The sequence below is a fragment of the Ovis aries genome, chromosome 15, assembly GCF_016772045.2.
Source record: "Ovis aries strain OAR_USU_Benz2616 breed Rambouillet chromosome 15, ARS-UI_Ramb_v3.0, whole genome shotgun sequence".
Taxonomy (NCBI): Eukaryota; Metazoa; Chordata; class Mammalia; order Artiodactyla; family Bovidae; genus Ovis; species Ovis aries.
This window is the reverse complement of record NC_056068.1, coordinates 60,702,524-60,717,834: the sequence shown is the minus strand read 5'-3', so window position 1 is coordinate 60,717,834 and position 15,311 is coordinate 60,702,524. Positions and strand designations below refer to the sequence as shown.

The 15,311-nt window shown below is 35.8% G+C and overlaps 1 protein-coding gene across 2 annotated transcripts in view; it reads left to right on the top strand.

Moving 5' to 3' along the window:
* DCDC1 (doublecortin domain containing 1) overlaps positions 1–15,311 on the top strand; it is a 476,813-nt gene that overhangs the window by 248,703 nt on the left and 212,799 nt on the right. For both annotated transcript variants that reach the window (XM_060400033.1, XM_042233308.2), the window contains exons 13-15: positions 2,993–3,118; positions 5,484–5,589; positions 15,175–15,291. In XM_060400033.1, coding sequence (XP_060256016.1) covers positions 2,993–3,118; positions 5,484–5,589; positions 15,175–15,291 — 349 coding nt within the window. The remainder of the gene's footprint in view (positions 1–2,992; positions 3,119–5,483; positions 5,590–15,174; positions 15,292–15,311) is intronic.

Genomic DNA, 15,311 nt, shown 5'->3' with positions numbered 1-15,311 from the left:
ACGCCACAGGGGGCCCAAGCCCATCACACTGCCATTGTCGCACACTGCCCTGACCTGCTTTCACTCCTCTATTTTTTTGTCCCTTTTTAAAGGAGAAATGGATGGTAATTGAAAAGGATCTTAAGCAAGATTTATGAAGCTGTAGACAACATGATTCCCCACTATCTCTCTCTGTTTTCACAAATAAAGTCTTAACCTTTTAAGCACCAATGACAGGACGGCTAAAGATAAATTGGTAAAGCTTGTAAGCCCTATCCTATCAAAGTTATATTTCTCAAAAGCGCCTTGCATTATGCCACAATAATTACTGGTTATTACTGAGCATTGTGTAAATTTTTGTAGATTGGTAAATTCCTGCATAAAATTATCAGCATTTCTGAGAGAAGAAAAAGGCTGCAGTCTATAGGCATTGATGAGCCGAGCTGTTGTGTGGAATATCTTGGAAATTTATGCATATTTTGACAGGACACATCCAGATGAACTCTGAAACTGCTTGTCAGGAAACTTAAACACACTTTTTTGCCTACTTTTAATCTTTTTGTTTTGTTTTGTGTTCAGCTCTTTATCTGTAGAACAAAATAGGAGAAATAGGAGAAATAATTTTGCTTGTAGAATATAATTGGGCATATATTAATTATAAAATAGCATAGACAAAACTAGGAGCTGATTGGATTTGCTATATATTCTAATAATCAAAGTCAGATCTGCTTAGAAATCCATGAGGGTTTTGGGAAACCTTGGTAGAATTAGTTATGGGTAGCATATTTCAAAATCTATTTCATCTGTCTCAGTGGAATAAAATTAAAATACTTAATCGTATCTATACCGTGTAATTTATAAAACTAAAAAATACCTGTAAGGAATGGTGCTTTTCCTATGTAGGCAGATTTCAAAACATAATTACATTGTGAGAATTATATTTACAATGATAAAAATTGTGATGAATTTTAAAGTGGCAAGAATCCTCGTATAATTTAGGAAGCTCTTCAAATTACAAGGAAAAGCTTTAATAAAATGTGTCTCATAATTTCTACTCAAATATCATTATTAAAGTGAAAGCAATGACTAATTTTGATGTTTTTAATGATGTTTGCCATAATACAGTATTTTAATATGATCATACACTTGTTCTTGGTTAACTAGATTATATTTATGGAGTAACAAAAAATGCTAAGTATCTGAAATATTCTAAAATCAACTGAGGATCATAGCTGGTAGAATTCATAAATGTGTAATTTGTATATCATTGCTATTTTAATAGCATAATATATATGCATATATATTTGATTTTGAATCCAGTGTAAAGTACTGCTGCTGCTGATGCTGCTGCTAAGTCGCTTCAGTCGTGTCCGACTCTGTGCGACCCCAGAGATGGCAGCCTACCAGGCTCTTCTGTCCCTGGGATTCTCCAGGCAAGAATACTGGAGTGGGTTGCCATTTCCTTCTCCAATGTATGAGAGTGAAAAGTGAAAGTGAAGTTGTTCAGTCGTGTCCGACTTCACGATCCCATGGACTGCAGCCCACCAGGCTCCTCTGTCCATTGGATTTTCTAAGCAAGAGTACTGGAGTAGGGTGCCTAGGGAACCATTATAGCATTTTGCTACTACTGAAACTTCTAAATTAATATCAGAAAAGTTATTTTCATCTAGTTTAAAATATATTGAGAAAATGCACAATATGTACTAAGAAAATGATATTTATTTTCAGAGAGTAATTCTAATGTGTCTAATATATGTTGATATGCAAGGTCTGATTACTCATTTGCAGAAGATTTTGCCAATATCTGCTTCTCTTTTGAGTTCTTTAGTTGTTTTTCCTCTCAATTTTTATTTTGAAAAAATGTCCAGTCCACAGAACACTTGATTCAATGAAGGTTTATATATATCCTTTACCTAAGTTCATCAATTAAAGACTTTGCCACATTTCTTTTACCTCTCTTATATCTCCTTTCTCTCTCTTTGAACAGTTTGGGATTAACTCCAGTAACTGAAGTTTTACTTCTAAATGTTATAGGTCATATAACTAAAGAACAGAAAGTTCTTCTCTGTCCCTGTTATAATATCTAATGCAGTCAACAAAAATATATTATCATCCAATATGTAATCAAACTACCCTAAATATGCTTTAGAGCTTTTTTGTCATCCAGTATCCAGATAAGCTTCATCTGTTGCATTTAGTTATTTTCTTTGGTTCTCTTTAATCTAAAATATTTTCCTATCTTTTGTTTTATTTTTCATGATATTGGTTTTCTTTTTGGAGAGTTCAGACACTTTTCTTGTATAGTGTCTCACATTCTAGATTTGTCTGAGTGTTTTCTTATGATTATATTCAGTTTAAAAATTTTTGGAAATACTACACAGGTGAGGTGAGATAGCCCTGTGATTCTAAAGTTAAGTAGCAGTGTTTGTCACTAATTTCAAAAACAAAATGGCTCACAATTGACATAGTTGCCATTCTTTTTACTTAAGATCTTTCCCCATGATTTTAATTTTTACGTTATTAAATTAACCTAAAGCAATATACCTAACAGTATGTAATATGAAAAATCAAGTCAGCATAGCATTTACCCGGCTTACAAAACATAGCTGTTTGTAGCCAAATATGAAAGATTAATTTAATTATAAGCTTCAAAGATTATTATGGGTATATTGCATTGTAGTTTTCTGTGAAAAATGAACATTACAAGGCTGACAGTTGATTCTTTTTCTCAACTAAATTCTTTGTTTTATTATTGAAATCATTTATTTAAATGTGCAACATTTGAAACATTTATGTGTTGCAACTATCCTAGGCATTATAAATCAAACAAACTAAAATGTGCATGTCAAATGTCAGTAGAGAATACCAACAATAGGTCTGTATAATAGGAGATTCACTTATTTCTGGTTATTGTTTGACATGGGAATGTACATTTTATTGGTTATTTATACTCAAAGTTTAGAGTTTGTATAATTTTACAGATATGTTTGATTTTTGTTTTTCCATTTTCCAGATCTCCACTGAACCCTGTTTTGGGTTTGACTTTTGACCAGGTGACTGCATTCGCCAGAGGTGGCATTACAGTTGTATATAAAACCTTCTTGGACCCTAATGCCCTTCTGCTACCTGGAAGTGACAAGTAAATTAACAAGTTCTTGGTTAAACAATCTGAATCGCCTAATTTAGTTTTCCCAGAGTGAGAGATTTAAACACTAAAAGATGTTCCTTAAATCATCTTAAATAAACAATCATTTATTTTATTGACTTATTTCATGATATAATGAGCTGTTGCTTTAAAAACTTGCCATTAAGTTCCCTGGAGTTTTAGAAAACACATGGGACAATGAGGAGAGTATAGTCTTCTGCTTTGCAAAGTTAATGATTTTATTTGAAATGTAAAAACTGTTTGTAGGGGATTTTTTTAGACTAACAATTTTAAATGGAATTATTAAAATAGTAAATAATTAGTTCTTTTATGTGAGTGTTCATATTTAACCATCTCATTTGATGATGATAAATTAGAGACAAAAGCACTATCCTAGAGGCATAGTGCGCAGAAGAGCGGGAGTTAGATCCAGGCACTGGACCTGTATCTACTCATGATTGTCCATGAGCAGACAGGTGTCAATTTCCTATGGGTTAATGATAAAACCCAGCAGTTACTGATTGTTGACCATAGGCCAGGCACAGTTCGTTTAATAAATGAATTGGATGAAAGCATATTTAATCTGCAGAATAATTATTTTAATCCTATCATTGCTTATTAGGCCTATTATTACTCCATTTTTATAGAGGCAGAAACTGAGGCACAGAAGGGCATTTTCCCAGCCACACGACTTGTACATGATAGTGCGAGGATTCTAACCCAGGTTGTCTTAAGAACTGAGGACTCCCTTAAGAACTGAGATAGATAACCACTATCTAGCACTGGCTAGTAGTACTTCCTATGAAGATGGAATCAGAATTTGTAGCCATTGAGCACTTGAAATATGACTAGTGTGACTGAGAAACTGAATTTTAAATTTTGTTTAAATTAAACCAATTTTAATTTAAGTAGGAATATGTGGCTTGTGGCCACCATATTGGATATGGCAGCACGATGCTGACACTATATTGGATTAGGTGACCTATCTATAAAGTCCCATCTAACTTTAATATTTTGTAATTTAACCAGTTACAACTTTCTTTAATATAGTGGTGAAAAGGCTAAAATAGAGGACAGATCTAGAGAACCAAAAGCAGTCTGATGAGGTCAGTCAGTCTAGCTAATGTCAACCTATTGCAGTCGTGTCCGACTCTGTGCAACCCCATAGATGGCAGCCCACCAGACGTCTCTGTCCCTGGGATTCTCCAGGCAAGAATACTGGAGTGGGTTGCCATTTCCTTCTCCAACAACCTATTGCTAAGTATGTCTAAGAAGACAGACTCTTTGATCTTCTCTATCCCCCAATGGCTGCCTGCAGTTTCTAGACAAGATTATAATGTTCTGCCTTGTTTTTTTCTCTTTATGGATAGAAAATAACTCAGCACTCTTTATTAAAAGCGTATTTATTTATGAGAAAATTTACTTCATGTGTGATAATCTTTCTCTAAGCTGTTAAATTTGCCTTTCCCTTTGGTTTTTAGCTATGAGTTTAATTTTTAATTTATGTATCGCTTCTTTATTTTACTTCTTCAGGTGCAATGAATACTGCTTTAATGAATGGATTTAAATTAAATCTGATTCTCTAAATATAAGAATGTCAGACTGCCTTTATTGAACATGAACTAGTTTGGAGATAATTTACTTAATTTTTGGATTCCATTTGAACTTTCTTTCTATACTCTGAAATGGATCATTTGAGATCTTAGTCATCATGCCCTTACTTATATTTCTCAGACTATTCAAAGAAAACTACCATCACCATTTCTAGAACTGCTTTTTGTTGAATAGCATGCTGTATGGTATATCTTATCAGTGTTGAGCCGCAACTTTCTTTAGGGTAAGAATGGACTCACTATTAAAATAAGTAATTTGGCTGAGTTAAGAATGAAGCCAGCCCCTCTAGTTTGTAATTCATCTATGTAATCTCTAGACTGTGCTGCCTTTTAAAAGGCTCTCTTAAAAATACAAAGCTAATATTCTGGATACAAATATTATAAATATAAAAGTATGCTTTATTATTATAGATCAGTATAGTTATGATAACTTTAATAATGAAGATGATCTCCACTGTGAGTGATTCTGTAAGATTTTAAATTTTTTCTTTGTTATGTTAATAATTAACTAGGCATTGGGTCCCCCCAATATCATAAATAATAGCAAGGAAAAAATTTAAAGCCTTCCTTTTCCCAATTATAGATACCAATATACTTTATAAATTTCTGTTTAAAAAGATATAGACTATACATTGGTTTTTCTCTCACTGGAAGAGTAAGATGTATAAATTATCATACTAATAGATTAAAGAGTGCTAAAACTCATTTTATTCTAATAAGAACAATTAAATATTTTGTTTTCTTAGTTGGGACATTTGTGAGGGATTTCCAATTAACTTCAGTGGCACCAGTCAACAGGTACCTGACCAATTTGAAAAGGTGGACATGGAGAACAGTTTCCTACAGAACAAGGTCAGAATTATTTGTTGTTCTTGATAAGAATATTTTATGTATTGGACACTCAGTCAATACGTGGTGTCTGGGTAGATATTTGTGAAAGTTTTAGAAAACTGTAAATTATTTTACAAATGTTAGGGGCGAGTATTATGCTTTGCGTGCATGCATGTGAAGTCGATTCAGTCCTGTCTGAATCTTTGAGACCCCATGGACTGTAGCCCCCCAGGCTCCCCTGTCCATGGGATTCTCCAGGCAAGAATACTGGAGTGGGAGGCCATGCCCTCCTCCAGGGGATCTTCCCAACCCAGGGATTGAACCTGTGTCTCTTATGTTCTTCTGCATTGGCAGGCAGGTTCTTTATTTACCACTAGTGCCACACTGTTAATTAAGCACTCTGAAACTGAACCAATATTGAGAAGGGTTAGAGGAAGGGATAAGGTGGGAGTTTGACATTGACATGTATACACTGCTATATTTAAAATAAATGTCCAACAAAGACATACTGTATAGTACAGGGAACTCTGCACAATGTTCTGTAATAATCTAAATGGGAAAAGAATTTGAAAAAGAATAGGAAGAAAAAAAACTGTACCAATATATATCATTTCTACCTAAGAAATAGTCTACTTGTATTACATCATTTAAGTACAATTGTTTAGCATATTTTTTTATACCAACTACATTAATAAGTTGCATTTGTTTAAGAAATTCTTTAAGATGGCTGTTATATCTTTATACTCTAGAATCTGATCTATATCTTCTATGGGTCAATGTATCTAAGGAGCACAAGTTCTTCAGAAAGCTGAACTTATAACACAATCCAGAGGTCTCTTTATTAATTTACTTTAGAAATTTATCTTTCAGTAAAGAATTTTTTTCTGCCTGTGAGCTATGAAATGCATTTTAAACCTGTCTCTAAAGAAGGAGTAATTCTTTTCTTTTTCTCAGCTGGTAAGTTATGTAGGGTTGTTGTTCATTTCAGCCGCATAAGCTTTAGTTTTTGAATTCATGAAATCAAAACCAAAAAGTACCCACAAAGACAGAGATGCTCAGAGAAAGTGGGGCTTCTTGTTAACTAGTTTGGGCCCTTTCTTTGTAAGAGATAATGCAAAAGACACATTGTCCCAACCTGCTGTTTTTCAATTTCTCCATGTTGCTCATTCAGTCTTTTATGTCAAAATTTATACCAAAAACATTAGTTGTTTCAAGGTATATGTGAAGCTAAGTTGTATAATTGTAAAGCTAGAGTAAAATAAACAATTATTTCTAGTCCTGTTTCTGAGCAAATTTAGAAAATAAATCTAAGTTGAATGGTGCACCAGGATTTAATGCATTTTGTATTTTATATTCAGTGACATTAAGGTTTATTTGCCATAATTCTCTGATCCTGTCAGCATTCTTTTTTAGCTTTTTTTTTTTTTTTTTGCTGTGGCTTTATTTTCGTGCTCAAAAACTTATATGCCTATCCATTGCCTATTATTCATATCATCATCTGGCCTTCATTGATCTCCATGATTCATCTCCAGTCTTCCCCCACTCTCAACTTGTCTTTTCAATCCTCTCCGTTTCTTGATCTTTGTGTACCCTGACCCTTCCGTCGGAGCTAGTAAATGGAGTCCCATACATGATTTATGCTTTGGTTTACTTGTGCCATTCCATGTGTTTGCTAGGTTACCATCCTGCCATTACTATTCTTAACTTTTTAAGGCTTTCTTCAATTTCTTCTTTGTCTATGAAGCCTTCTCGGATCCTCCAGAGAAATTTAACTTCAAGTTATTTTGTGACCCCAGAACTCGTTGGAAATTGTTCTTAGAGTTTATGTTTTGGTAAAGGCACTTGCTTTTGTGTCTTTCTCTTTCACTAAACTGATAATTCTCTGGACACAGATTTTATGTCTTACTCATCTTTGTGTTCATGAGTGCTGGAACAAAGTCTTAGATACAGAGCAGTTGCACATTACGTTTTCATGAATGATGTTTTAAATTTAGCCATAATCTCTTTCAAGGCTCACTATTCTCAAATATGTTCTTTGTGTGTTAGCCAAGCTAAATTGTTCATTTGTTGTTTTCTGAGTCCATGATTTCTGTTATTATGCCCACATGAATCCCTCTGCCTGGAATTCAACCTTTCTTTCTTTGTCACCACCCCCCACCTTCTCTGTCACCATTATGCCATATCTTAGCATGGTATTGGCATATAGTTGGCATTCAATAAATGCTTATTGAAACCCTGCTCATCATTCTAGCCTTACCTGATCTGTGCCTTCTTCATAAAATCTTTCTTTACTGCAACCCCACCCCCAAACCAGATATGATGTTTCTGACCTTGATACCCCTGTTGCATCCATTCTGTACCCTTTATAATGACATTGACTCTGTTCTGTTCCTCTTGCAACATTTTTTGATGATTTGAAGTCAATCATTGTTCCAAGTTTGAGCATATTTTAGCTCACATTAGAGTAGAACAGAATGGTAGATTCCACTGAAATTGTTGGTAGCATATCATAAAGGATCTTAATTCAAGTGAATGTTGTTCTGTAGAAAACACAGAGCCATTGGAAACACTCAAGCAGAGACAGATGTGATTTGATCCTGTGTTAGGAAGATATCTTGGGAGATCTTTATCTTATCCCCCTACCCCTGCCTTGCAGATTAGAAATTATTAGAAGCAAAGAGCATTCTGATCATTATTGTCTCTGCTATAGTATCTAGGTGCTCAGAGTTAGCTGAGTGGAACTGAATTCTCTAGTTAATTAACTCATTCAATAGAAACGAGGTCAAACCTAAGGGGGAAAAAAAGGATAGTGAAGAGGAATTGTCAGAGGAAAAGAACCAGAAAGGCCTCTCTCTTTGATTTTAAGCCCAAGTAGAACTTTGAAAGAAAACTATATTTTGTAATATTGAAAAATGAGAGAATAAAAACCAACAGTTATTTTATCACTATTAATTTGTTCTAATGATTTAGTGAGAGTGAGAAAAGACCTCATCTTACAAGTTTGTAGACTACTGTATTTTTAGAAGAAATTGGTTTTGAATAAAATTTCAGCTCAGTCAAAATAGTGATAAACTGGATAGTAAAGAGACACTTTCAAAGAAAGTTTCCCTTAGCTGTGAAACCTTTGAAATCCTTTCAGAAAAATGTCTCCAGTTATATACAGAGGTGATCAGTGCGTTGGAAATAGCTATTTAATAACTTGAAAAGGAGCACTTTTAAGAGAGATTCAAGCAGAGGTCATGGGTATCTAGAGGGCATTTTATTGTAGAATCTTGATGCTCATCACAGTAAAGGAGAACACTAAGAGGATTACAACAGGGATAGAGAGGAGGGAAGCAAAAGCCGATATTCTTGCTGCATACGTTTTCAAATTGGCTTGAGATAGAGGTATCAGTGCCCAACCCCAACTGTTCTTTTAAATCTCGTATTGACAAGTAAAACCTTTCCTACAGAGAAAAACTTGGAACATGTAATCCCTATTAGTAATGTGGAAGGCAGATATAACCCTGACAATTACAACCTGTTGCTCTTTTATCCATTTCAAAAAAAGATTTGGAATCTACTACACATGGAGAATTCGGGTGAAAACATCTTTCAACAGTTCTATTGTTGCTTAAGTTGGCAACACTTTTTGATGGCACTAGTTTAAGGGCAATACACTTATATGTTTCCATGAAATGGATGAGATACAAACTTCATGGTAGTTAATAAAGAATAGCTTATTTATGGGAAAACATAGCAGAAAAATACACTCCAGCGTTTGGCAGGTCTTATATTTTGTCAAAAAGACAAGGAAACTGATTTTGATCCTAGCCTTTTGGTATGATCAGACATCAGCAGAACATTAGAAACAATTCCTAGTATAGAAACAGTAAGCAAAACACCAAGTTATGATTTTAGAATTATGGCATGTTTGTTATAAGTTTACTTGTAAATTCAACAATCATGGACACTAAAAGAATATATTATTCTATATGTCAAAAAAGAGGCTAGGAAAAGGCAGACAATTCTTAACTGTCCTATTTCTTTGGAGAGCAAGTCATCAAGAAGTAATATTTTCTCAGATAATTTATACTGGAGAAAATGAAATTTTTAATCTCAATTTTGAATTTACTGCCCTTAGAATGAGATACTAGGCTTTAAATGAAATTCCAAATCCCTTCCTTATTTTTAGACCTATAGCTGGAATCTGTTGAGGACTGCACACCTAAATACTAGATATTTTGGTTGTTCAGTTGCATAATTATGTTGTTGTCCAATTGCTCAGTCATGTCCAACTCTTTACAACCCCATGGACTGCAACAAGCCAGGCTTCCCTGTCTTTTACTATCTCCTGGAGTTTGAGTTGATGATGCTATCCAACCATCTCATCCTCTGTCACTCCCTTCTCCTCCCGCCCTCAATCTTTCCCAGCAGCAGGGTCTTTTCAAATGAGTCGGCTCTTCACATCAGGTGGCCAAAGTACTGGAGCTTCAGCTTCAGCATCAGTCCTTCCAGTGTATAGTCAAGACTGATTTCCTTTAAGATTGACTGGTTTAATCTCCTTGCAGTCCAAGGGACTCTCAAGAGTCTTCTCCAGCACCACAGCATAATCATGTGCTCACTAATATTTTCTGCTTTTCAGTTTTTCTAGTTCTTGGTCTTAGAGGTAGGTGGATAGATCAGCTTATAGATTTAGAGAATGAAAACAATAAGCATGAATATTAGGGGGATGAGGAAAGAGATTTTAGAGCATTTCTTGTAGATATGATTTTAATTTGTATAGTAAATTATTTAATGTTAAAGTGTTAGTCACTCAGTCATGTCCAATTCCTTTGCAATTCCTTAGACTGTAGCCTGCTGGGATTCTCTGTCCATGCGATTGTCCTGGTAAGGAGTGGAGTGGGTTGCCGTTTCCTCCTCCAGGGGATCTTCCCAATCCAGGGATCAAACCCAGGTCTCCTGCATTGTAGGCAGATTCTTTACCATCTGAGCGGCGCCCCCCCCTCCCACCGCCCCCAGCTTGGTCCTAAAATTACTATCAAAAGGAAAAATCTTATAAAATTCTATCTAAAGTAAAAATATTTTTAGAAGGAAGGTTGTGGCCTATGAGCTCCTTTTTTCACAAAAAAATTTCATCATCTTACATTTGTTCCTCAGTAGATCTGCAGGAAGAGACCTTATTATTTTGAAATTGCACAGGAATTTTGACCTCTACTCCACTTTCATTGGTAGTTTGGGGAAAGAAAATTAAACAAGAAATTTTAACTGGCCCAGTACATATATGCCTCATTTTTTTTATCACTGGCATCATCTGTATCACCACAGTTTATTCAGAAAAGCAAAATCATAATGGTCACTTAAAGGAAGCTATGTATGTAAGTATTCAAAAGAATAAAAGAAAATATCTTTTTTTTCTTTTGATTCTCAACAAGACTTTAAAAGGTTTTCTAATTAAACGTTATGGTATATATTTGAAGACCTATGTCAACATAAATGCTATCATACACATGCTCATGCATGCACGTGTGCACACGTACACACTCACACACACACTCACATATAGAGACACATATGGCCTATTATGTTGTAGGTTGTCAGAGAACTTTTCTGAATTTCAAAATTTATCTCCCCCACCTTCCTAAACATTTCATCTAAAGCTAAGCTATCAGATTAAATTAAAAAGAAAAAAGTAGGTGATATCATGAAGAGAATTTAATGGCCATTGTCAATTTTAAGTGTATTAGAACCCCGACTTGGCAGGACTTTTTCAAAAAAATAACATTAAATGAAGCTGAGTTAGTGGGCCTGGCTCTGTCTTGCCTATGTAGAATCACTTGGGAACCGTCCAGCAAAATATCTCTTAGAGAACAGCATGGTGTTAATACTGGGTGCCAACCCAAGACAGACACAAAAGACCCCTTCGCTCTTCACCAATAAGCCAACTGTTAAAAGATTAAACCCTGTTGTGCAGATAACAAGAATTTAGGCACTGGCAGCAGGTGCTATACAAAGAAGCAGTTGGCAGTACGGTTCTTCTGTCTGACTAATTCCAGTCAAAACAATCTTCTTCCCAGTTGCAGAGGAGAGTTCTGAGTGTGATGGCAACTTGGAGTTAGGAAGTTGACTAAGAGTGCTACTTTAAATGCTGAGTCCTGTGGGGAATGGATTAGTAGAATATAGTTTATCATTGTTCAGAAACTGTGAGAAACTCCCATCTAGAATACAGTCAGTACTGGCTAACTGGGGAATAAATTATCAAAGAACTCTAAGTCAAACATGCTTATGTGGTGGGGTTACTGTATTTTTAAATTTTTACTTTCATGTATATGAGTTATATGACATTTTTGTCCATCATAGAATAATTATCAAATGTATTAGCTATACCCTTTTGTTATTGCCTGTTCACACTTGTAAAACATCACCTTTTAAATTATCATTTAACTTTTGTTTTTTAAAAAATCATTTGCTACTCAAAATCTAGTGTTAGCAAAGAGTTAGAATAGACATTTTAATATTAGAAAATTATTTAAATTGTTACTGAAGCAATATTATTTACTAAGTTTAAAGCATAAGTTGACATATTATCATAATCCCATACAAATAAATATTAGTACTTAAAGTTAGCATGCTTTTTCAGGGAAAGTGATTATATAAGGTTGGAGGTAAAGTTTATTAAATACAAAGAATGAGAAAAGGCAAAGGAGAAAAGGAAAGATATACCCATCTGATGCAGAAACCCAAAGAATAGAAAGAAGAGATAAGAAAGCCTTCCTAAGTGAACAATGCAAAGAAATAGAGGAAAACAATAGAATGGAAAAGACTAGAGATCTCTTCAAGAAAATAGAGATACCAAGGGAACATTTCATGCAAAGATGGGCACAATAAAGGACAGAAATGGTATGGACCTAACAGAAGCAGAAGATATTAAGAAGAGGTGGCAAGAATACACAGAAGAACTATACAAAAAAGATCTTCATGACCCAGATAACCACGATGGTGTGATTACTCACCTAGAGCCAGACATCCTGGAGTCCAAAGTCAAGTGGGCCTTAGGAATCACTACAAACAAAGCTAGTGGAGGTGATGGAATTCCAATTGAGCTATTTCAAATCCTAAAAGATGATGCACTCAATACACAAGAAATTTTGGAAAACTCAGCAGTGGCCACAGGACTGGAAAAGGTCAGTTTTCATTCCAGTCCCAAAGAAAGGCAATGTCAAAGAATGCTCAAACTACCGCACAATTGCACTCATCTCACACGCTAGCAAAGTAATGCTCAATATTCTCCAAGCTATGCTTCAACAGTACATGAACCAAGAACTTCCAGATGTTCAAGCTGGTTTTATAAAAGGCAGAGGAACCAGAGATCAAATTGCCAACATCCACTGGATCATAGAAAAAGTAAGAGAATACCAGAAAAACATCTACTTCTGCTTCATTGACTACGCTAAAGCATTTGACTGTGTGGATCACAACAAACTGTGGGAAATTCTTAGAGTTGGGAGTACCAGATTGCCTTATCTGCCTCCTGAGAAATCTGTATGCAGGTCAATAAGCAACAGTTAGAACAAGATATGGAACATGGAACAATGGACTGGTTCAAAATTGGTAAAAGAGTACGTCAAGGCTGCATATTGTCACCCTTCTTATCTAACTTATATGCAGAGTACGTCATGTGAAATGCTGGACTGGATGAAGCACAAACTGGAATTAAGATTGCTGGGAAAAACATCAATAAGCTCAGATATGCAGATGACACCACCCTTATGGCAGAAAGTAAAGAGGAGATAAAGAGCCTCTAACTGAAAGTGAAAGAGGAGAATGAAAAAGCTGATTCAAAACTCAACATTCAAAAAACTAAGATCATGGCCTCTGGTCCCATTACTTCATAGCAAATAGATGGGAAAACACACTATTTTCTTGGGCTCCAAAATCACTGCAGATGGTGACTGCAGCCATGAAATTAAAAGATGCTCCTTGGAAGAAAAGCTATGACTAACCTAGACAGCCTAGTAAAAACCAGAGATATTACTTTGCTGACAAAGGTCCATATAATCAAAGCTATGGTTTTTCCAGTAGTCGTGTATGGATGTGAGAGTTGGACCATAAATAAGACTGAGCACCAAAGAATTGATGCTTATGAACTGTGGTGTTGGAGAAGACTCCCGAGAGTTTTTTGGACTGCAAGGAGATCAGACCAGTCAATCCTAAAGAAAATCAGTCCTGAATATTCATTGAATGGGCTAATGCTGAAGCTGAAGCTCCAGTACTTTGGCCACCTGATGCAATGAACTGACTCATTGGAAAAGACCCTGATGCTGGGAAAGATTGAAGGCAGGAGGAGAAGGGGACGACAGAGGACGAGATGGTTGCATGGCATCACTGACTCAATGGACATGAGTTTGAGCAAGCTCCAGGAGATGGTGAAAGACAGGAAAACCTGGCGAGTTGCAGTCTGTGGGGTCACACAGAGATGAATGGGACTGAGTGAGGGAACAACAGCAGCAACAGATATGAAGTAGAATCCTGACAGATGACATGAATGACTGTTCATTTAAACTGATGATCAAGTCCAAGTGAGAAATGTTAGAAGGTGTCATCTTATAAACACATGGGACACAGAAGCAGTATCTCCCCAGTTGACCCCCTCTCTTCCATTCTGGCAACAATCACTGAAATCTCAACACGCTAATCTCTTCCGTCATGTTTGTCTCTTTTTGACACCATGGACTGTAGCCCACCAGGCTTCCATGTCCATGGGATTCTCTAGGCAAAAATACCGGAGTGGGTTGCCATATCCTTCTGCAGGGATCTTCCCAAGCCAGGGATCTAACCCACATCCCTTACGTCTCCTGGATTGGCAGGCGGGTTCTTTATCACTAGTGCTGCTCCTATCCCTTAATTCTTATGAAGTTATACAAACTCTCGACTCTTCTCCCTGCCTTTGATCTCTCCTTATGCAATCCATTATGTTTGCATTTGCCAGATCAACCTTTGTAAAATCTTCTGTTATACAGTCACTCCTCCTAGAAAACCCCACTGACATCTAGTTCCATAGCATTACACTTGACCCCTTCTAAGTCTGACCAAAGTTAACTTCTGAGTCTTCCGTTAAATCCTAAGATATATTGATTATACTAATTGCTTTTATTTGGAATGCCTTTTTTCCGTCATTATTCTTGTCGAACTGCTTACATCCTTCAAGACCTGGTCCAGATGTTACCTCTTTCAAGATGTTTCACTTTTTGTTGCTCCTGTAGAAATGAGACTACCAGCCTTTGCATCCTATAGCAGTATTTAATCATCCAAATGGAGCTTAACATGAAATTGTGCATGTGTGTGCATGTATGCCCATGTGTGTATGTTATTGCCTCTATGCATGTAAATTTATTTAAGGCAGGAAAATGCTTTATAATAGTCCATATCACACAGTCCAGGGCCTTCTGTATCAGAGCTGGTATTCAACAAATATTAATTTAATTGAGTAATTGGGATTGGGCACTACTGTTTCAAAAGAGACCTCAAAGAGAAACATGTTCAAGATTAATCTATTTTGGGTAACTATGCTGAGGAAGTTTGACTTTTAGACTGTAAGTTAAAAACTTGTTTCTTTTCATGGTATAGGTGGACCCCACTATTGTCCTTCATGCCTCTGTTTCCATTGTAAAGCGCAGTTTCTCAAGCAGTAAAGAGAACAATGGGAGCCAGATAGTGCCATTGACCCTGTGGCTGATCACAAAGGTATCCACGAATGTCTGCTC